Source organism: Ostrea edulis, chromosome 9 (assembly GCF_947568905.1).
Source record: "Ostrea edulis chromosome 9, xbOstEdul1.1, whole genome shotgun sequence".
Lineage (NCBI taxonomy): Eukaryota > Metazoa > Mollusca > Bivalvia > Ostreida > Ostreidae > Ostrea > Ostrea edulis.
The window spans coordinates 25,455,447-25,478,735 of record NC_079172.1 but is presented as its reverse complement, the minus strand read 5'-3'; the positions used below and the strand labels follow the sequence as shown (position 1 = coordinate 25,478,735).

Sequence of the window (23,289 nt, the reverse complement as noted above, 5' to 3'; positions counted from 1 at the left end):
AGATACGGTGGGTTGATTCACTTGACAGGGTTTTAATCTGATATGATTCATAAATTAATTAATGTTGATTTTAGTTGATGGTATTATAATTTGTTGCAATACTTGCAGTTAATGAGTGATTTACAGATTTAGACACATAGCATCGTTTTTCCTACATGTAATATTAAAAGTATAAAAGTAAAAAGGGGTTTTCCTTATTAAGGGAAAGGTACAGGGTTGGTCCTTCAGCACATGGATTCAATGTTATCAGTTCAAGTCTACATTTCCACTACTATTCACTAAAAGAAAAGGGAGGGGGGGGGGGGCAGCCAGCGCCAGCCTTAGTACATTGTCAAGAAATCCCACCGTTGCTATGTGTCTGGTAATATTGTCGTCATGTAGCCCGATATTACTTATGTAAATACGATCTAATGTCTATGTCAGAGCCAGAAATAATGGATTTTTTTCTTCAAATTATACTTTTCTATCATGTAAACATATATGTTACAAAGGTATAGTACATGGGTCATAATGATGACAGTGTTTCAAATTGTTTATTGTTTTGTTTTGTTGTTTGAAATATTTTATGTTACATTCTGTTGTATTCTCAACTTCAGAAAAAGCCACCCATATTGAATGTGTATTTGACATCAATCAAAGTATGAAATGAAACTGCCAGTTTTTGTTTCTTTACACAATGAAATTGGCATTGTCATGTCTATTTTGATATGTCATAATCAGCAACTGAAACTCAGGAGACTGCAGACAAAAACACCGAAGACACATACATGTACCATATCGTGGATACAGGGGCTGTACACGAGGGCTGTACTAGTGTGAGGATGGCGTGTCTCACAGGAATGACAGGATAAGATGTTTTAAATTTGTATCTTTAAAATTCTTAACAAGAATTATTTTGATCAATATTTAGAAAACCTTCTTGATAAATAGATTTCATTAGGTGATTTATAGCAAGCATGTTTGAATATGGTACATCATTAATCATATTTATAGTTTATGTATAAGTTAAGCATGTTTGTGCATTATCATTATTTGTCATATTGATATTGTTTAGGTGCTGATCCTCTCAGAAGGCAAAGGAAGCCTCATGCCGTTCCTTCAATATTCCCTTGGAGCAGCTCAAGGATATGCGAAGATGACAGAAACCAACGACGCATTACACGCAAGAGAAAAGTGGAGCAAGCCTGTACTAGTCCGATTTCCAATGACGAGTCTCAAGTAGCCATTTTTTCCAACATTGGTAATTTTGTAGAAACAAGTAGTTGCGAAAGTAATGAACCAATGCCGTCATGTAGTTATGAATCCTCTGATGCTGCACCAGTTTATACAGAAAGTTCATGCCAAACCATGTCATTGCCAATAATGTCAGTGGAAAATTTCATTAACGATAGTGAAGGTTTTATGTTCTATACTGGACTAGCAACATACACAGATTTTTTACACGTGCTGTATAGTTTAGGTGAGGCTGCATTTCATTTGAACTACATATACAACCAGGTGCAGAATCTGACAATTGAGAACCAGTTGTTTCTGACCTTGATCAAACTAAGACAATATAAAACTAACTTTGAACTTAGTAGGCTTTTTTCAGTGTCCACAACAACTGTTGAAAATATATGGCTGACATGGGTCAACTTCATGTACAGGCAGTGGCAAGAGGTTAACTTTTGGCCTGACAGAGAGTTGGTGAATTTCTTTGCTCCAAGGGATTTTTATTCGAAGTTCCCAACAACACGGTTAATCATTGATGGTACCGAGATTGCTGTCAAGAAACCAAAGCCACCAATAGCCCAGCAGTCTACTTTCTCAACATACAAGAATCGGAATACTGTGAAGGTACTCGTTGGCTCAACACCTGGTGGTCTTGTATCTTTCATCTCATCAGCTTTTGGAGGTTCTGCAAGTGATCGTCAACTTGTGGAACGCAGTTCCTTGTTGAATCAGTGCGAGCCAGGCGATTCAGTGATGTCTGACAAGGGCTTTAACGTGCAAGACATGTTTGCTTGCAGGGATGTTAAAATTAATATTCCAACATTTTTTAAGAAGAAAAACCGTATGTCGGGAAACACTGTGTTGCATGATCGCAAAATATCTAGTAAAAGGGTGCATATTGAACGGATAATTGGATTAGCAAAAACATTTAAAATTTTGAAGGGCCCCTTGAACAGCACCGAGACAAAGTTAGCAAGTGAAATTGTCTTTGTATGCTTCACTATGTGCAACTTCAGAAAATGTATTGTACCCAAACATGCTTAAGAGTTAAGATTGTTATGGTCTGTGAAGTATAAACATATTTATGTATTTTCATATGATTTGTACTCTCCGGGCTCCAATAACTTTATTTTTTGTATTCCAAGTCTCTAACAAATACTAAAATATTAAAACATCAAATGATATGAAATTTTTTTTTTATAAAAAAATATATGAAACCACAACATAAGAAATTGACAATCACTAAATGGGTTTGGTGATATATTATAAACAATGTCTTGCTACAATTAATACCATGACTCAGTGTCCAAATATGACACTTAGATGTGATGATAAAATTTGTTCAACACTGCACTTCTGAAATATTTTTCAAAAAATGATTCTAATTTGTGAATCATGTTTTCAATAAATTCCTCATCTCTTGGCACTGGTATAACTTTGAGGTCTTTGAATGTGTACACTACTAAAGTGCATTCAGTTCTGTTTGTACAGAATAACTGCCCTTGTATTTGATAGAAGTAATCATGTGACATATCAAGTTCTAAGGAAGCATTTACATTCTTCAAAAAGGGAACAGTTTCATTAGAAATATGTTCATGTTTTGCAGTGAATGGGCATTTTACCTCTAAAATGGAGGTTTCATCAATTACAGCATCTGGAGATGCTGCAAGAAATGGGTGGGATTTGGATACAAATGTGCCACATTTTTGAGTTTTTACTTTGCATTTTTCTTCAAAGCTTTTTATGGCTACTGACTCGTAACATCTACCATGGATTATGGGTGCAACATTGATTTGTAGAGTATATTTAGTTAAACGATTGGCAAGATTATGCATATTAGTTTTTTCTGTACATTTGCAGATTTTTCCAAAATTTGAGGAGTGAATTCTCTTGCACCTTTCTGACTGCCATAGAGGATTGATGCTTTGGCCACGAGTTTGATTTTCAAATTTTTCAATTTCCATACTAGTAATGTTTGTAATATTGGAATTTTTCAGCCACATTTCAGAAAGTTTCTCCTGAAAATAATCATGGTCAGAATCCATTGCAGTTGTGTTTGCGATTGAAAATAAATGTGAAATTGGTAATGTATTTACTGATGGGTGATTCAACCAAACGTTCCTAAAGGTGTCATGATATCCAAACATGTTCCTAAATTGAAGTGGACGTGGGTCATAAATGACATCAGCATTATTTGCAAGAGGGAGGTCTTTAGCTTTAATCGGACTCCCCTTGTAGGGTTTTGTTTGATGAAATGTTTGCAAATTTTGGGTGCAAGTTTCCTCAGTAGTCAAGTCACCATTCTCACAGAATTTCTGTAGAGCATACAAAATAACACATACATGCTTACATGCTGCAACTGGACCCATTCCTACTGCACACTCACATTGACATTCAACAACACATCCATCAACATCAAAACTTGCATCGACAGCATACGACATTGTTTTCTTCATCTGTGCCTTGCATTCAGCTTTCACAAAGAATAGCCCATCTTCACATGCCAATCTTGCATACTTTAAAAATTTGCTTTCATAAAGGTATCTAACATTTGCATCAATTTCTGTGTTCATTTTCCCCAAGTATGCACATACAGCTTCTTCTTTAATTCTTGTAATCACAGTATCTTTATTAATGTCTTTATATTTCTCATAACTCGGGACTTTCATGCAGTACTCCCTTTCAACTCTTTCACCACCACCAAAGTTATAGTTTCTGTCGTATGCATCAAGTCTGAAAGAGAATATTTCAAGGTCCATATTGTACATAATGTCATATATGTAGCATTAATGGCCTATAAAATGGGGTAGTAAAGTCTGTACTTAATATTACAGTCAGGGCCAAAAAAGTCTCGTATCATTAAATTTTATTTAACAGACAAGGTAATAGTTTTAGACCTGTCATTTGACAGGGCGGGCAATGTACATGTAACTGCATGCAGGCACATAGAGCTATCATTTTCAGTCCTGAGGAAGATTCAGCCAAAATCATATTTTTGCGTTTCAGAAAAATTAACCCAGAAAAAATCGTTATAGTTTTAAAAAATAAAGGGGGGGGGGCTTGGCCAGGTCACCATAAAAAGAAAATATAAAACGTTTATCAATCCTTGAACTTCAGAAAATAGTGATGATTGTATGTTATATGATTGAAAATATTGTAATTTGAAATGTTGATAATATCCTAATAAAAAGAGACCAGGACATTGTACCAGAAATGGCACTCGTGAGCGATTGTGTATACTGACATTGTTGATTGATAGTATTGCATCACATCGATGATGTTTTTAAATATCTAAAGTAAATGGTGAAACCAGATTAACGTAAGGAAATTTCATTCTGATGCAACAAGCTTACGTTTTTAATGAAATACATCGAATGGTTTTACAATATAGTCTTTATTCTCTCGAGATTCACGATTTCAATATTTATGATGAGAAAATTCGAACTAGAATAAAAAACCGTTCAGACCTTTCAGCGAGTTCTCTTTTTCGCCCCGATACTCGCGCATTTCGTTTCTTGAGTTCGCTTCTCAAGGCGGTAAGGTTCCAGGAACCGTAATCTGTCATTATACTGGTGAAATTCTATCTTGGCAAAGTAATATAATCGGTAACGACGCTCTTTCGCTAAGGAGGAAATAAGAGTGTTGAACGTCAACGAGGCTTGCGCCACCTGTCATCAAGGGCGAGTAATATGTAATTTTATTTGCCATTAATAGAAATTAAAAAATATAGTGTTTGTAAAGGTAAAATAAGCTCTTGATTAACGAAAATGCTACATAAGCCCATTATGGTCCTTAACACTCGTGTGGCAGAGATGAGGACCGGCCCAGACTAATGAAAGCCGCATTACCGTGAGTTTAACTATTTGAATAATTATCATTTAATGGAACTGGGATGATATATTATTTAAAATATTTAGCTAAAATATTTGTGGGTTATTATTTCACATCGAGACGCTATTGTGCGAGTATGGAAATGAACCGGGATTCGAATTGACTGGCTACCTAACATGGCTACGTCAACGAACAAAATCATCAAAAGCATTGAGTTTTTGGGTCGTATGGGGCTTTAATAAATATTTGAAGGTATGTTTGGACACAAGTATAGTAGGAAAATATGTTAGGAATTTATTGATATTAAATTTATGAGACAACAACACAAGAATACAACTTTTTCTCTTTCTTCCTTTGAAGTTTGTTTCCTTCTGGCCGTCATGTTTTCAAATGCCGACTACTCCCGTATAAGGGAATTGGGGCGGACTTATACATATGACCCAATGAGAGTTTCTGTTGCATTTCGCATTTGCATTACAAACAGATTCAATTGTGCCGTCACACAACGCAATGCTATATTGGCCAAAGCGTTCTAATTCAAAGGTGAATTGCAATAAAGTTGACAACCAAAATTTGGACCTTCTGAATGCAAGAATAAGAGCAATATTTTATGTGTTAGGTAAACAAAGATTCGAGTGTTTTTATGTTTACAAACAAATCCGTGAAATGTTATTTTTAAAGCATCTTCATTTTGTACAGTCACATATATAACTTTTAAATGACATATTTTACCTAAAGTATAATTGAAATGGGATATATATGATAAACCTGCATCGATATCCAGGTATTTTGAAAACATCTAACAATAATACGCCTCAATCTTTGTTTTCAAAACAAATAATTAACATCTATAATGAGCTTCTGTCACTTTAAACAGTAGATTTTGATTATCTAAGGTGAAAAACGAAATTGCTCAAGGGGGGGGGGGGTTCGTCGTGAATCAGTCCCTTTAACATCTGCAGCTGCTCCACCATGTGACAACACTTTCCTTTCCACGAATCATATATATATATATATATATATATATATATATATATATATACAAAGCACTAAAATGACCAACGGCACGAACAACCAGATTGTCAAATTTTCAGGACAAACGAAAAAAATTACATAATGTGGCCAATATCAACAGACAATAATAACACAAACTACATATAAATACATCTAGCACTACAACTACACTAATCTACAAACGTATTTACAACGCAGACTACATGTTTTTTGGTTTTTAGGCTTACCAATCAATGTTAAAAGCAAAGCGAATTAGGACATGCCTTATTCGTCCAAACAGCTGATCCAAAATGTACGAAGTGATAAGAATAGTTTTATTTTATAGTTGAAGTATATTTCCTATGGTCGTTATAACGATCTATTTTGCCAATACAACCTATCACTGGGTCAAATGCTGTCTGACGTGTTTCATACCGATTGTTAGGCCGTTCTTGGCACACTGATTTTGACTACGGATAACTCCGTTTACATGGTCAGGATATAGGGCTCATGGCGGGTGTGACCGGTCGACAGGGGATGCTTACTCCTCCTGGGCACCTGATCCCACCTCTGGTGTGTCCAGGGGTCCGTGTTTGCCCACCTATCTATTTTGTATTGCTTGTAGGAGTTATGAGATTGATCACTGTTCGTTATCTTCACCTTTTATGTACACAATATTTCAGAAATTTGTTTTCTATAGAAATCAAACTGAATTTCAAAGATGTCATAGTTTGGCAGGAGATTGCTCTTTAGTCCAATTTTCCCTAAGAGAGCTACAGTGCTGTAGCGGGACAAAAGATTGCATGTGTGTTTGTCAGTAAGATCATGTGATCCCTTTCTCTTATCGCAAGCTTAAATTATACACGTACTGTTCGATATGTTGCGTGGGGTATAATGAAGTACAAGGGCTGTTCGATATGTAATGTGTATTGTACGGTATCTCAAAAACATTCAACTCAAATAGTGAAATGAACATTACATCCCTTCAAAGTATTCTCCGCGGTTTGAAATACATAATTTCAATCTCTGAATCAATTTCTTAAATGCGTCACGGTACACTGATTTAGGTAGACCTCTGAGGCATTGACTGATGGCTGAGCCAAGGGCTTGTCGGGACTTGTAACGACGACCAAATAAGAATTTGTTTTGAAAAAAGGAAAAAGTCGCATGGGGCTAGATCTGAAGAGTATGGTGGGTGTAGCAAGACGGTAACCTTCTCCGACTTCAAAAATTGCTTCACAAGCTCAGATGTATGTGATGGAGCATTATCATGAAGTAGACGAACATGCCTAAATCCTGACACAGGGCTTCGTTTATGATGTTTCTTGAGATTTTTTAGTATAACATCTCGGTAATACCGATCCGTAACACTTTTGCCCTTCGACACCGGAATTTGTACGCCTATACCATCACATGAGAAGAATATGCAATAAAGATGTTTATGGTTCTTTTGGCAACTACAGGCCTTCTACCGTGTTTAGTTGGGCATATTTTGTTTTCAATTTTTCTTACTGGTTCGAAATATTGAACCTATGTTTCGTCACCAGTAACAATGTTAGCAAACTGTCTTGATTGAATTTGGGAAACATTTTGAGCAATTGCTTAGCGGTTTATACTCGCACCTGTTTTTGGTCCTCTGTCAATATATGCGGTATCCATCTGGCAGAAATCTTTTGTACTCTCAAAATACGCTTCAAAATGATAGGCACCCGCGATGGCGATATGCCAACAGCTTTGGCGATATCACGAATCGTGTATCTGCCATTACTTTCAATTATTTCCCTGACATTTGCCTTGCCTGTTGCAATCACAGGTCGGCCAGATTTTGCTGCATTTTTTACAGACTCTGTGCCAGTCAAAAATGTCGTTCTCCACTTACGAACTGTCTCATAAGATAACTTATCAGACCCATAAACTTCCCCCAATTCAGTAAAAATCTGCATTATCGAACGACCGAGTTTTGTGCGAACTTTCATATAAGCTCTAATTAATCAAATATTCTCAACCCGTTTCCCAACCATCTTAACAACAGTGATCAACGACTGGCTCTATTGAAATGACTATAAGTTTAAGACTATGTGGAGCTGAAGGTTCGTGTATATACCGTTGGAAAGGTATTGAATAGAGCTATTCAAGAATATGATGATAATCCACGAAATCGTGCAAAGCGTTATCGCGCTGTGGTACAATACACATTACATATCGAACAGCCCTCATAGTGTACAAAGTAGAAAGTTTGGATTCATTTATCCGAGACATAAAAAACCGAAAGATTTTAATGGATCACTAGACTATTTTGCGTCTCTAATGGGTTTTACCTTATATCTGTTTTTAATCCTGCTACCATTCCCATAAATATCTTTTGCTGGTCGTATAGTTCCCCCTCTAAGTGACTAATGTCCTGTGCAAAGAAAACATTAGTCTCTCATTACCTCTGATTTCGTATATTCTGTTCTATATTATTGAAACAATGTGTCATCGCCTTCACTAATGTTTCTAGAACTGATCCTTATATTCTTATAAAATGTATGAGTTAACATACAAAATAAATGTAACTGTTATTGAGACACCAGTCTTTGCAACTCAAATTTTAGTTGAATAATTGATCAATGCCTAGCGACAAAAGCATGATCGTTTATACGAGAGAAATTTATTTTTGCATAAGCACTACCATCTCTAGTAATAACAAACATTAAAAAATCACAAAATTAACAAGGATGGGTTCGTAAGAAAAACATCATAAACATGTGTGGCATTTTTGATAATGTATGAATTGGTGATATAAGCTTTTATATGAAATTTTATAGTAAATTCAGTTCACATTTCAAGAAAGGAACAACTTGCATATGATTTTACACTGGTGCTACCAGTATACAACATATGGGTTTCTGTGAAAATAAAGCAAAAGTGGTGTTACTTTATTGGACATGAAATATTCAGATTAGAATTCAACACTTCTTGTGTGTATCAGCAATTTAATTACATATACATGTATGTGTTTGCAATGTACATCATATTGAGACTTTTCGAAAGGTATATATTACAGTATCAAAATTAAAAATAAGAAAATGATGTAATTCAATGGTTACCTTATCTCTGATGTATATGTCTCGTTTGAGAGTATCCACATCCGGGGAATTGTCCTCTGCAAAGAGAAAAAAACGAGACTTTGAAATTGTCATATACTGTAGTAGAGATAAGATAAGTTTATTCCAATTTTGGGCCCAGAGGGCATAACAAGACAGATAATAAAGAAGGAATTTTAATTTTTTTTTACAACATTAACTACAGATTACATGAACTGCGAACTACATGAGGATGTAGCATGTGGGGGAAACGAGTACATACATGTATGAATTGGAAATCAGGTGTATACAGAAGTAAATGGACAATATCAGTATTATACTAACATATAAATAATGAAAGGCGAAGATAACGAACAGTGATCAATCTCATGACTCCCACAAGCAACACAAAACAGAGAGTTGGGCAAACACGAAACCCTGGATATATCAGAGGTGGGATCAGGTGTCTAGGAGGAGTAAGCATCTCCTGTCGACCGGTCACAACCGCCGTGAGTCCTATATCTTGATCAGGTAAACGGAGTTATCCGTAGTCAAAATCAGCGTGCCAAGAACGGCCTAACAATCGGCATAAAACACTCCAGACAGCATTTGACCCAATGATAGGTTGTATTGGCGAACTAGATCGTTATAACGACCATAGAATTTGCGAAACGCTGATTTTAAACGAGACTTTTGGAAACCCAACACCATCAACTTGTTTGTCAGCAGCCTGCTTCGATTTAAAAACTGACTATAGCAGAACAAGCTCTTGCGTATCGAATCAGTTGAGAGATGTAAACACCACATGCAGGTGATAATGGAATATTGCTACACGAATATGGAAAGTTGGCGATGGAGAAGTTGAAATCATCCTATTTGTCATAAAGTTGAGTTGTTAGTTTGCCGTTAATATATACTTTCAATAAAATATCTAAGTATGAAGCAGAAGTGGACGACTCTGTGATATCTTTTATTTCGAGTTCACTGGGGTATATTGAATTGACATATGAATGAAAATTATTATTGTTAATATCGTCGATATATCTAAATGTCGAATTGAAGGCTACAGCAAGAGATTTTTTCTTCTCGCGTAGATGTGTTTGAATAAATTCTGGTACAATTTCAGTTTACACCCATGCATAAATACTTTATTGATATGGTAACTTGAAAGGAAATATAATTCAAGTTTTGTTGAAAACAAATATCTCCCCATTGTCATGCCCAAGCCACGCCCTTTGTCTCCGTTTACACTACTATGTCAAATGCAGTTTGAGGTAGGGTAGATACTACCAGACTTTGTAACCGTGGCTAGCGACGATGATGTCTCACCCAGCTCCCCAAATTGAAAATGCTCCAAATTACATCTCCCTCCTCTTAAATACTGTATTATGGAGGAATGCATGAGCAGGAACATAGACATTATGAACTACACTTTGTGCATTGAGGAAAAAGACAGAGAAATTATTCAACACCGATGTGACCAATGTCCTTGTTGTGTATGATACAAAATTAACGACTGATAGTACAATGTATTGATTAAATCCTTGTGTTGTGCTAATGAACAGAGGTAATAATCAGAGACGTTACTAATTATTACCCCTGCTTTTTATGATTTGATGTTGACCAACGTGCAGCACCAGATAAGTCTTGTGCGAACTATTACACTGTGACCAAACGTCATTTGGATACAACCATTCCTACGCAGAATACAATCGTACTTTTAACGCAGAGTACAACCAACCCTTACGGCAATTTACTATGGAGAGTGTAGATGTCCGTGAGAGGGGCAAGAAAGCGACTCATATTTTTCTTTATGCATATAATTCTTAACAATTATATAGCCTATCAGGTGACGCAATGAATTCTGGTTTGAATGATATATTCGGTCAAAGCCCTTACCACATGCTCAAACGCTTCATCATAGTTAGAAAAGTTCGTGTAAATTGGTCTCGGTCGTTCGTTTTCTTCATTTTTGGTTTTAGAAAACAGAAAAACCCACCTTTAATTCAATGGCATCAGTGTAAAGACAACATAATTACAAATGTATACCGTAAACGTCAGGAAGAAAACATTGCAATTAAGACGATTAACGATGATAACCAAGATATAACGCTGGATCCAGTCATTCTCTGCAGGTATAACGCAGGATACAACCAATCCTACTACATTGACAATTTACAATGATATGATAAGTCGTAGCGCAAGTCCTGAATATACCACCGTACATGTGGTAATAGTAAATACAAAATTTGCATTCCATATAGTAATGGTTGATTGAGATGTTTTCCGCCACACTCTACAATTTTTCAGTTATCTGGTGGCGCCCAGTTTTAATTGGTGGGAGAGAGAACCCAGATACAATGTACCTGGGAAGAGACCACCGACCTTCCGAAAGTAAATTGGGAAACTTTCTCACTTACCGGCGCGATCGGGATTCGAACCCACGCCGACAGAGGTGAGAGGCCGTGTGATTTTGAGAGCGATGCTCTAACCATCCGGCCACGGAGGTCCCTATAGTAATGGTAATACTGGTAACATTACATAGTAATATAGTAATGATAATATTTGTATCACATACAGTAATGGCAGTATAATACTTGTATCACACGTAGTAATATATGTATCACAAATAATAATGATAAATTTTCTGTATCACATACATGGTAATGATATAAAACCGATTTCCACATAATTATCACAAATTTCAGAGTAGAATAATATATATCTACCCATACAAGAGACGTCAGAATGACTAGTATAGGCATTGCCCATCCTTATACATGTATATTCTTATAATCGAAAGTCGATTATCTTTTGCATGCAATTTTGCCACTTCTAACTTATAGTTTTTCAATTTTACTTTATAACGCCTCTGTATCGACCTTTTAAATACGCGTTATTGGAGTTTCCTCCATTTTATTACGTTTTTAAATCCGCGTTATCACACCTTCCTTTCGTGTTACACCTTTTACACTCGCGTTACCACATCTCTTACATCCACGTTACCACGTCTTCCTTTCGCGTTATCACACCTTCCTTTCACATTACCACGCCTTCCTTTCGCGTTACCACACCTTCCTTTCACATTACCACACACCTTCCTTTCACATTACCTCACTTTCCTTTTGCGTTACCACACCTTCCTTTCGCGTTACCACACCTTCCTTTCACATTATCACACCTTCCTTTCACATTACCTCACTTTCCTTTTGCGTTACCACACCTTCCTTTCGCGTTACCACACCTTCCTTTCGCGTTACCACACCTTCCTTTCACATTACCACACCTTCCTTTCACGTTATCACACCTCCTACACCTGTGTTATCAAATCTTCCTTTCACGTTAAAACACCTTCCTTTCGCGTTACCACACCTTCCTTTCACATTACCACACACCTTCCTTTCACATTATCACACCTTCCTTTCACATTACCTCACTTTCCTTTTGCGTTACCACACCTTCCTTTCGCGTTACCACACCTTCCTTTCGCGTTACCACACCTTCCTTTCACATTACCAAACCTCCCTTTCGCGTTATCACACCTCCTACACCTGTGTTATCAAATCTTCCTTTCGCGTTACCACACCTTCCTTTTGTGTTATCACACCTCTTATATCCGCGTTACCACATCTTCCTTTCGTGTTACCACACCTTCTGAATCCGCGTTAATGCACCTCTCTCTCAATATTGCGCCTTTTGGCTTTCGTACAAATTTGTTTTCCCTCCACTGAACAAAGGTTTCAAATCAATGAATTTGTTTATTCCCGCAAGCATTCATAGAGCTTATTAAAGTACATGTATAAAATTACATAAATGAGAGTGAAAGCAATCTGTAATAAATATTCCCTTGTTTCGCTTCTATTGGGGATAGCTTTTACCTTCAATATAATGACTCATATAATTTCATGTATAGTGTACATCAATCCTGTAGAGGAAATAACACCGTACCTTGAATAGACCCTCTTCTCTCTTGCCTCAGTTTAAACATTTTATTTTGGTCGTCAATACTCTGAAACAATGATATTTGTTATGTTATACAATATACTATGAAAGATAAGACGTATACATAAGAGGACTGGTTATTTCAATGCTATACATACCGACATTCTTCTAGAAATACTTCTCGTATTTTGTTTCAATTCAGTCATTTCGTTTTCAAGAGTCGTTATCCTGAAATTGGATATTTGTTAAAATTACAAATTATATACAATATGGTTTTCATGTCGATTATACTTATTGTTTCATTGTATTCGTTCATCACTAATCATTTTTTTTTTTGAAAATTCTGCTTCAAATAGTAAATTTGATTTGAATTATTAGATTTGTGAAGATTGTATAACGTCAATACCGTTCATAAGATACTTGTGAGTTTTTATTTTCCACAAAAACACGACATGATTTTCAGAACTCACTTTTGTTGGTAATCCTTCACTACTTTCTCTCGTTCCTTCTCCCACATGGTCACAGTACTTATCCTTTGTAACCTTGGAATTCAAATGCTATACATGTATTTCTTTAAAATCAATTCATGATTTCTTTAAAAAAAAATCAAAAAAAAAATCCTGATTTCTTAGAATAAATGGTCCTGGTTATTAATTCTAACGTACAGAGTACGACATACCAAATATTTTATTACGAAATAATACCACGTTAATTCTCCCCACCTAAGTGCAATAATTCCTAATTATCGGTTAACTTCTAACTGTAAATATCCATAACTCAAAACGTTTGGTAATTATGTATGATTAAGATCGATTTATCAATATTTTGAGGTAATTACTCTTGTAGTTTTTCGGATTTCTCCTCGTATAAGTGTTCCAAACATTTTAGTTTGGTCTTGGTTTTCGCTGCGTCCAGTAATTTCTCGGTCGTCTCTCTCCTCTCGTTCATTAACGTTTCGTATGCCTCCTCAGCTTTCGCTACACAATAGATTGACAGATGAAACGTCAATATAAGTATCAATAAATATCATGTTAACTGTTAAGTGTGCATGCACAGGACAAAAAATAGGAATCCAATTCTATTCTTTGTATGTAGATAGAAAATGATATTTATATCAATAAATGTCAAGCGTGCATGCACTGAACAAAAAAAACAACAACAGGAATCCAATTATAGTTTTTGTTTCCGGATAGAAAATAATCTTTATATAAAAAACATGCATGTAATAATTGTACTTCATATTTTAAAAAAATACTACTATAAGAACTGTGTTACTAGTACAATGTACTTTTGCTCGTACACGATAGTCGCCTCTGCATACATGTAGTTAAACGCGTCTCGTGATTGAAATTGACATATTCTTTCACTGGAGATGTATATTTCAATCACTTTGTAAGTGATCTAAAAACTTTAAAGAACAAGAAAGAGCAACAGGGTCGTTAATTAAATCCGGACAAGCAGTGATGAATTGAGGGAGCGTTAAAAATCGTCTTAGTTTAATTCGGTTACATTTTGTACTCTTTGACTAAAAACACTTTTGCATTTCTTTAATGAAGTATTTCTATCCTACATTATATTCAGATTGAATTTTACTAATTAATCTTAATAATAGACAAGATTAATAAAAAAAAACAAAAAAAAACTGACCTCTGTATTCGTCAGTCTTCTCTTCAGCTTTCATAACTTCCACGTGCTTTTGCTGAAAAAAATCATACTTCATATAATATACAGAATATTTTGAAATATTACATACCCAAAAATATAGGTTATCAAAACTGGATCAGAAAAAGAAATAAGAGATTGATAAATTTTATTAGAGCATTCCTTTATTTCTAAAGTAAGATGGCCATTGCATATACATGTATACATACGTTTGAAATATTATAACAATTTACAATGAAGGATTACTGTAGAATCATTTAAATTCGAGGAGGCCAATTTTCGTGGATTGCTTAATTTTTACGGGTTCGTGAGGACGTAATTTCGTGGATTTATATATTTACAAATTTCTTGTATACTAGTTGTCTTTATTCGTTGAGGATGTAAATTCGTGGGTGAGGGGTACCCACGAATTCCACGAAAATTGAGCCACCACGAATTCTAATGATTCCACTGTACCTAATATGTGTTAGTGACAATATCATTCGATTGACGTAAAACGAGAAATCACTTAGCAGTGGATTTGCAATTTCATTCTAACGACACGGAGTGTTCCTGATTCCTTACATTTAAATGGCCTTTTGTGAAAGCAAAGATACTGATCAACAATTATAAAAAAAACTTAAAATTTGAATTTCATACGTTAATGATATCTTAACATGCAAATCAAGAGATAGGTTTGACACATTTAGCGATTAGAATGGTAACTTTAATTGGAATCTATCTTTTATGTTTCATGAAAGGTTCAGTCCGCAAAAGATAATAGAACTATTGGAAATTTTAAATATTTCAAAAATAAGAATGACTCTGCATTTGTAACAAAATCCGTAATGTTTACGAAACAAGGTTTAAGACTTCCCAGCATGGCCCTTTCTTTCATTCTAATTATATAAAATAACACACCGTATACCTCTAGTTTTTGGTAGACGCCCTCTTTGCACTTGATGACTTGGTTAACTAGATCCAGAATGAGTTTGCCTGGGTCTCGGACTTCATCATCGGTAAAGTTGCCAGTACTGTACGAGTGGTAGCTATCTTCAATAAAGTGTTCCCGAACATCATCCCAAGTACTTTGTTTCTGTCAAATGCACAGAACACAAAATGAAAACTTTTGAAAGGTTACCTATAGAATGCGAAAAGAATAATAATAAACAAGAGACCCATGGGCCACATCGCTCACCTGAGTCACCTTGGACCATATTTAAAGATTTCCCCCTATATAGTCGCATGTAAATATTTTCCTGGCCCTGTGGTTCTTGAGAAGAAGATATATAAATGACCCCACCCTATTTTTGCATTTTCATGATTATCTCCCCTTTGAAGGGGGCATGATCCTTCATTTGAACAAACTCGAATCCCATTCACCCATGGTTGATTTGTATCATGTCTAGTTGAAATTGGTCCAGTGGTTTGGGAGAAGAAGATGAAAATGTGAAACGTTTACGGACAGACAAAAGGTGAGATAAAATGGCAATATAGGCGAGCATCTCAGGCCCTTGTGAAATTTGTCATATATAAATGAAATTAATCTCGCTTTTGATGTGGTCTTTTGGGTTGACAGAAACATTTTAAGCGGTCCATCGGTTAGCATCAAACATTGTTTGAAGAAGCTGGTGTCTGAGAAGTAGAAAGCACGAGCACGTTGAACGGATGAAGGTCGGAGGTCTGGGGAAACGTGTGGATATTATTGGTTTTACATGATAGAAAAACAAGCTCTAATGATAAATTGGCCCTGCATAGAGGGTTACTTACTACTTACTTCTTAATGATTACTTATCATATACATCTTACATGGTACTATTTATGTCCTCGGTATCTCTTGCTTGTCGTAAGAGACGACTAAATGGGGCGGTCCTTCGGATGAGACCACAAAAATAGAGGCCCCGTGTCACGATAAAGATCCCTTCCTGCTCAAAGGCCGTAAGTGCTATGCCGCTCGACTTCTTTAAAGAGAATACTAAATACCGAGCGGTTGGCAAAGGAGCAATCACTACCTATGTTAACATTAAGTGCTGTACCACTGAGCTACCGCGACCGGTCTTTGAACAATGTTTGATGATATTCGATGGATCGCTTGAATTATTTCGGTTAACCCGAGAGACCACATCAAAGGGAAGGCAAAGTTCATTTATATGTGGCAACTTTCACAGGGCTCTGAGATGCTTGCCCATATTACCATCTTTAAAAGATCGGTTACACAATCTGTTTCGTTTCGTTCTGTTTCGTTAGGTCGGATGGGACCGCAAAACCCGAGGCCCCGTGTCACAGCAGATGTGTTGCGATAAAGATCCCTCCCTGCTCAAAGGCCGTAAGCGCCGAGCATAGGCCTACATTTTGCAGCCCTTCACCGGCAATGGTGACGTCTCCATATGAGTGATAAATTCTCGAGAAGGACGTTAAACAATATTCAATCAATCAACGGATGTTTGGAGAAAGAGCAATCACTATCTATCTTCACGTCTTAAGTTTGACGCAGCAATGGCTCGAACTCGCGACCTCCTGATTACAACACGAACGCTAAACCACTATAAGGATATGCAGGGTCTGATTACTTGACTTCTAGGTCTGACACTGTGACCTTTAGTTTATGAGTGATCAAGTCCTTAGTGTAGGTCTATTTTTTGAAGTTGTGTAAACCAACCCCATAAAAATTGATAATTAAAAAAAAAAAAAAAAAAAATAAACTACTTAACTACCTGGGTGTTTTGGCCTTAGTAACAGGCAATAAAAATTATATATTTCCTTATTCCTTATAAGTGTCTGCTAGGGCATCATCTTGAAACAAGGTCTCACATTTTTAAGTCTATCTTAAAATTTAAGTGAAAATAGGGATTCTTTTAGTTAAGGATGTTTTATGTGTACACTAAAACGCGTTTTTAAAATCATGGTTGTTTTTAATCAATATGATAGTAATGTTGATAGTGAATTCCTGCCATTTGAGATGAACAGAAAAAAATCATAACGATTTAGAAAATCTTTAGAACGCTTTAGGAAATTGTAGAAAACTGAAGGTCGTGCAATGCATGCTTCTCTACATGTATATGTTTTGTTTTTCATAGCCATTACCAAACTTGGCACAAAGTATAGTTGTGTACATGTGATTCAAGTTTGTTAAGCCGAAAGGTCATGTCCTCTCTATAAAAGGAAAATAAACATGATTTAAATAGGTGTTGGCCAAATAAAAAATCTTGTGATGGAGAACTTCATTAACTTTTGATCCACCAGACGGAAGTGGGTCAAGACATCGAATTGGAAGTCGTTCATAGTCAGCAGGTACATTGTTACGTCAGGCGATCCCACTAACCATAGAAAATAAAGACGTGGCTAAGTTTCATTTGATGTGATGGCTAAGGTAGGCAGGACGATTCGGGGGTGGGGGGTTAAGCCCCGGATGGTGGAACCAGAGCAAGCCGCATGGACCTCTGCGTTTCTCATGCCCATTGGAAACAGTATCAAAGTGTGTGTTTGGGAGACGAAAAGTGGGGCCAAGACATACATGTATTATTTTAAAGTTCACATTTTTTCTGCATATGTATTTGAAAAAAAAAACATTTATAAAGAATCCGATCACCATACCTCCTCCCCCCAGTAATACAGGCCTAGTTTTAGCAATGTGGAGCACTTTTTCCATGAAAAATTAACGTACAAGTAAGCTTTGAACATTTTAAATACATTTCATTTCTTTCCCAGAAACGTACACAAATTTACCTTATAAACAACCCCATTCCAGTTATAATCATTTTTATCAAGATATGTTTAGGGCTACATAATGTTTACCGAGCAATGTGTAACAGTATATTTTCTTTCCCTACAGATAAATTTTACACCTTCATTTCATTTTTCTCTCTCACTCCTTTGTACAATATTTCATATATTATTTTGTAGCTTATCATTTTGTAACTTTTCATTGTTCTCGTGTCTTTTTCACTTCTGAAGCATGTGGGGTCATGGACTCCGAGCCACATTACTCTTATTAAACATATCTAATGCTAAAATGTTATCTGGCAAACACGACATTTCTTGATGGAATCAACGGCGAGGTTAAACCTATCACTTTATTTGCGCAAATGAAACAAATGAAAAACGTTGACTTTGCCTCCAGCAAAACAAATCACACCAAGACAAATATTTTCAAATCCATAGAAATAGGTCCTAATTGAAAAAAGGTGACAACATATAGAACAATGCTGAACGTGTTACACCTCCTCAGGCCATTTTAGATCTCCTATTTTTAAAGTATTGAGAGAATTGTTTCTTCTCTCTATATATTCGATACTCCTTTATTTTATTTCATTATGTACCTTATTACATCATCGTTGTTATGAGAAAGTCATCTTAGACCGAAGAACTAGAAGTATGACAAAATAAACGATTCTAAAATTATCAAAGGAAATTTGGTCGGTCTGTCTAATTGAATTTGGCGGTGTTTCAATTCCAGCGGCGTAGCTTGGAGAAGATAAATGGGAAAGGAATTCGGGGGCCGCCTTAAGGCCCCAGGAAGTCCAGTCCAAAGCCCTGGTGGGGACCCAGGGGGCGAAGCCCCCGGAAGCTGGTGCATTTTAGGTATTTTCAAAGTCTCCAATACACATTTTCTTTAATTTTAAACACAGGCACATGGGGTAAGGACATCGTAACTTCCTTCAATTAAAAAAACAAAAAACAACCGATTATCCATTAGTTTTACTGCCATTTTTATTTTTATTTTGAGACGTTTTGTAGGCCTACTCTTTTTTAAACAACTAAATTAAATGTGTTTCTGATTTCCGTGAAAGCTTAATTAAAACTACTAAAATTCGATGTATCTAAAATGAAAGAAGATACAATCGAATTTTAGTAGTTTTAAATAAAGCTTTGACAGAGTTCAGAAACACATTAGTTGTTTATACAACTAGAGTAACTAACGTCTCAAAAAAAATTGCAGTTAATCTAATTGATAATTAATTTCTTTTTTTTTTAATGAAGGGGGTGGGATACGATGTCCGGCCTTACCCCATGTGCCTTTGATTTTAAATAGATTGACAAACTTATACAACACTAACTTTTATGACATATTTTTCTCTTAATATATTTTGTAGTAATTAAGATAAAGTCAAATTAAGTAATTATTTCATTTTTTTTTTACCGCAACAATGTGGAAGCACATGCTTCCGTGCTTCATAGGAAGCTACGCCACTGAATTCAAAAATATGTTCATGCTAAGTGTTTATGGTGCACCTCTAGACAAGATTTGTGATGAACCATCAATAAATAGAATACAGTCTACTCCAATGCAATTTCAAGGTGCAATGGTATTAAACAGTTATTAAGTGACCTTCACACACACACACACACACACACACACACACAAACGAGAACCGCGGCATCCAGTTTAATGTATATTAAAAGAATGTATATATTGCATACTTATTGTATACAAAATATCACATCTCAACACGTCTATTAGCTATGAGAATAATCCATGCTTACTAGAACGAGCTCCCTAACTCACCACTTCGTTCAGTCTGGCTATTATCTCGTCATTTGTAAAATAACATCCGTATTCAAAGTCTTTCTCCAGAATATCATGATAAATATCCAACAGGCCGCAGATTCCGTCTCGGAGCTTCCGGAGGTTAGTTCTATCAAACACCAGGCGGGTTATTCTATCAACTCTCTGTAAATAAATCATAAAACATATAGCAATCAGTTCTATTGTTATTTCACAGCGGTTATATCAACGTTATGATAGCTTCACGTTTCACTACACTAATCTACCTATCATCTCTTATTGTCTTTATTTCATAATAACTGTGCATGTACTCTTATGACCCCTAATTCAATTTTAACCATCTTCTAATCCATTGCATCTATATATATTTAGCATCACTGAACCATTTTCATCCTTTACTTCAATAGAAGAACAGTTCGTCACATAACTGTACTCCATGGTAACAGCGCGCAATTAAAATTCATTAAAAAAAATGAACGCATCTTACTTTTGTGATAACTATAACCGTCTTTTGACCTTCTTAACTATATCTTTCTTCCATGCTAACTATATATATCTTTCTTCCATGCTAACTGTGCACATCTTTAAATTTAAAAAGAACACAAGTAAATTGGCGGTATCCCTAATTCAGATGAAAATATACATTATTAATTGATAAAACGTCGTCAATATATGAAATCGTATCTTTTAATTTTCAAGAAGATACGATTAAACAGTTATTTCTATACCCACCTCCAAATATCTTGAATTATCTTCAAGTCAACTAATGAACTCATCTTCATTAATATCGACTAACAACAGGAGTAATTAATCGAACATAGGTGTGAATGTGACAACGTTTATAGTCAATAATACAACTTAATTTATATCATACAAAACTATATACAGAAAGAACACATAATTGAAGGATATGGAGACAGACAGAGTCAAGTTTTATGATGAAGATACCGAATTTTCAAAAACTGATGTACAAAACTTTCACTGGATATCCAAATCTCAAAATATCTTTGTTGCCCATGTGCGATTTACATTTAATAGCTTTTGAATATTGCCCCCGGGATAATTATATAATTAGCATTTTAATGCAAATCCCAGTTCTAGGGATTACTTGTGGTGGACGTAATACACAAGTAATGTGCATGATCTACAGACTAAGGTATTTTCCAACATGTACGGTTTGTTTGTCTGTCTGTTTGTTTTCAACGAGAAACAAAAAAGTCGCATTTAATCTAAATCTGCAACAAGCCAGGATTTGATCTTTTTATACATTTTTTATATAATCCGCTGGCTATTGATAGACTTATAAAAGCTGGAGTAAGTTTAAACAAATGTGTAGGTATTCTATTCGTCATTATGACCGTATTTTATGCTCTCGTTTCTTTGATGATCGCGTGTTGGATTCTCATTATTTTTCGGCTTCAGGATAACACAAGTCAAAAAGTCGGCCTAGGACTTTTAAAAAATTTATGTCACTCTTTAAGTTTCAGTGATAAAATTGACATGTATTCTAGAAACCAATTGGAAAGCAATATTTGTGAATTCTGAATTTTGAGAAACCGAAGTGAGATATTGCCCCGATAATCAGGTACCTTTAGTAACAACCCCCCCCCCCCACACACACTTAATATAGTGAAATACATGTATTAATACTGCAGGACTGTTTGGTGGTTGGTGGTTTTTTTTTGTTTTTTTGTTTTTAGAATATAAACTGTCATGGTATAAGTACATAATATATGAAAGTTGACTTGAAGGATCGACTATTCATTTGAATTAAAATCGGAATTCTATTTAAGTGCCAAATTTCAAATCAAAAACTTAAGTCGGATCTATATAAATAGATTTAAAGAAAAATCATAAATAACAGAATATATCAAAATAAAATTGAAATACCTCTTTACCACTCAGGTCCAGTTCCATGTTTTCTAGTGAACATTCCACGATAATTAATGACGGTTGTTTCGCAGAACGCCCATTTCCTTCTGTTGATTCCTTTAACTTTTGAGGTAATCCTCACAATGACCCCTCTGGGCATATAATTATGGCGAATACGATTAACAGTTCTCCAGTATTGTAATCTGCAAAGTAACAGAAATAGAATAACGACAAACTTTTCTAAATCTGATTCAATAAAATCTTAAAATGTGTTTATCCGGTGATGATCCGTTTTATTTAAAGGGACAATAACTTTTCAGCTTGTAGTCTAATCTTTGCTGATCAAATTTAAACATTTTAGATAATCTTTTGTGTTGATGGTTTAAATGCAGTAAAAGGTAACTGTTAGGATAAGGTTAAAGTGAAACAGGTAATGGTAATAGTAACAATATCCGATGTATAGATATTATAATCTACGATTATTGGAGCAGTGCACAGAATATCAATTAAATTACTTTATCGCTCAAAACTTTCATAATAAGACAGAATTTAATATACAAATGTCATAAAACAAATAAAAACCCACCCGGAATCATAGTGTACGTTAGACGAATCAACATATTCTTAATGAACTAATAATTTGTTAAACACACACTTAGAGGGGATACTGATTTTCAAAAAAAAAAAAAAAAAAAAATAGAGATAAGTTAACAAATCTCATTCTAAAATTCGGTTAAATAATATCTTTATAAAAAGAATTCTATTGCAATGTGTGGGAAATAAAATAAGATATTTCCTATATTAATAATCTAATTCCAAGATTGTTGCAGCCAGTAGTGGCACTGTCATAGCCAGGAGTGGCACTGGGGATAAGCTCCTAGCGCTTATAAAAAGCTCCTTACGGCCATGTCCAGCTCCTAGCCTGCGCCTGTGACTTAGTTTCTAAGCCCGACGGAACTGCTTCTACTGCCCGGACAAGACGACCAACAACGTAGTCCTCACACACGCCCAGCGTCCCAGTCTCTTCACTACAGCGACGTCTCCTCCGTTGGCTGAACCATGTCTACAGCATGACAGACGGGGGATACCCAACGACCTGCTGTTCGGGGAGCTGGCGACAGTACACCGGCACAAGAGCCCAAGAAGCCCCCCCCCCCCCCCCCCCCCCCCCCCCCACCACCACCACTTCAAGGATGTCTACAAGTGCGACCTCAAGTCTCTTGGCAT

The 23,289-nt window shown here is 35.8% G+C and overlaps 2 protein-coding genes across 2 annotated transcripts in view; one reads left to right on the top strand and one right to left on the bottom strand.

Moving 5' to 3' along the window:
• Nucleotides 1-2,396, top strand: part of LOC125650059 (uncharacterized) — a 2,784-nt gene extending 388 nt beyond the window's left edge. The window contains exon 1 of the mRNA XM_048878001.2: nucleotides 1-2,396. This exon is cut by the window's left edge and continues 388 nt beyond it. Coding sequence (XP_048733958.1) covers nucleotides 1,282-2,256 — 975 coding nt within the window. The 5' untranslated portion in view covers nucleotides 1-1,281 and the 3' untranslated portion in view covers nucleotides 2,257-2,396.
• LOC125659164 (uncharacterized) overlaps nucleotides 1-22,834 on the bottom strand; it is a 42,773-nt gene extending 19,939 nt beyond the window's left edge. Inside the window, exons 1-10 of the mRNA XM_048890751.2 lie at nucleotides 22,081-22,834; nucleotides 20,191-20,355; nucleotides 15,613-15,780; nucleotides 14,691-14,742; nucleotides 13,882-14,020; nucleotides 13,514-13,585; nucleotides 13,202-13,271; nucleotides 13,050-13,110; nucleotides 9,126-9,181; nucleotides 8,355-8,437 (exon numbers count right to left, since the gene is read on the bottom strand). Coding sequence (XP_048746708.2) covers nucleotides 8,355-8,437; nucleotides 9,126-9,181; nucleotides 13,050-13,110; nucleotides 13,202-13,271; nucleotides 13,514-13,585; nucleotides 13,882-14,020; nucleotides 14,691-14,742; nucleotides 15,613-15,780; nucleotides 20,191-20,355; nucleotides 22,081-22,107 — 893 coding nt within the window. The 5' untranslated portion in view covers nucleotides 22,108-22,834. The remainder of the gene's footprint in view (nucleotides 1-8,354; nucleotides 8,438-9,125; nucleotides 9,182-13,049; nucleotides 13,111-13,201; nucleotides 13,272-13,513; nucleotides 13,586-13,881; nucleotides 14,021-14,690; nucleotides 14,743-15,612; nucleotides 15,781-20,190; nucleotides 20,356-22,080) is intronic.
• Between the last annotated feature and the right edge of the window lie 455 nt (nucleotides 22,835-23,289).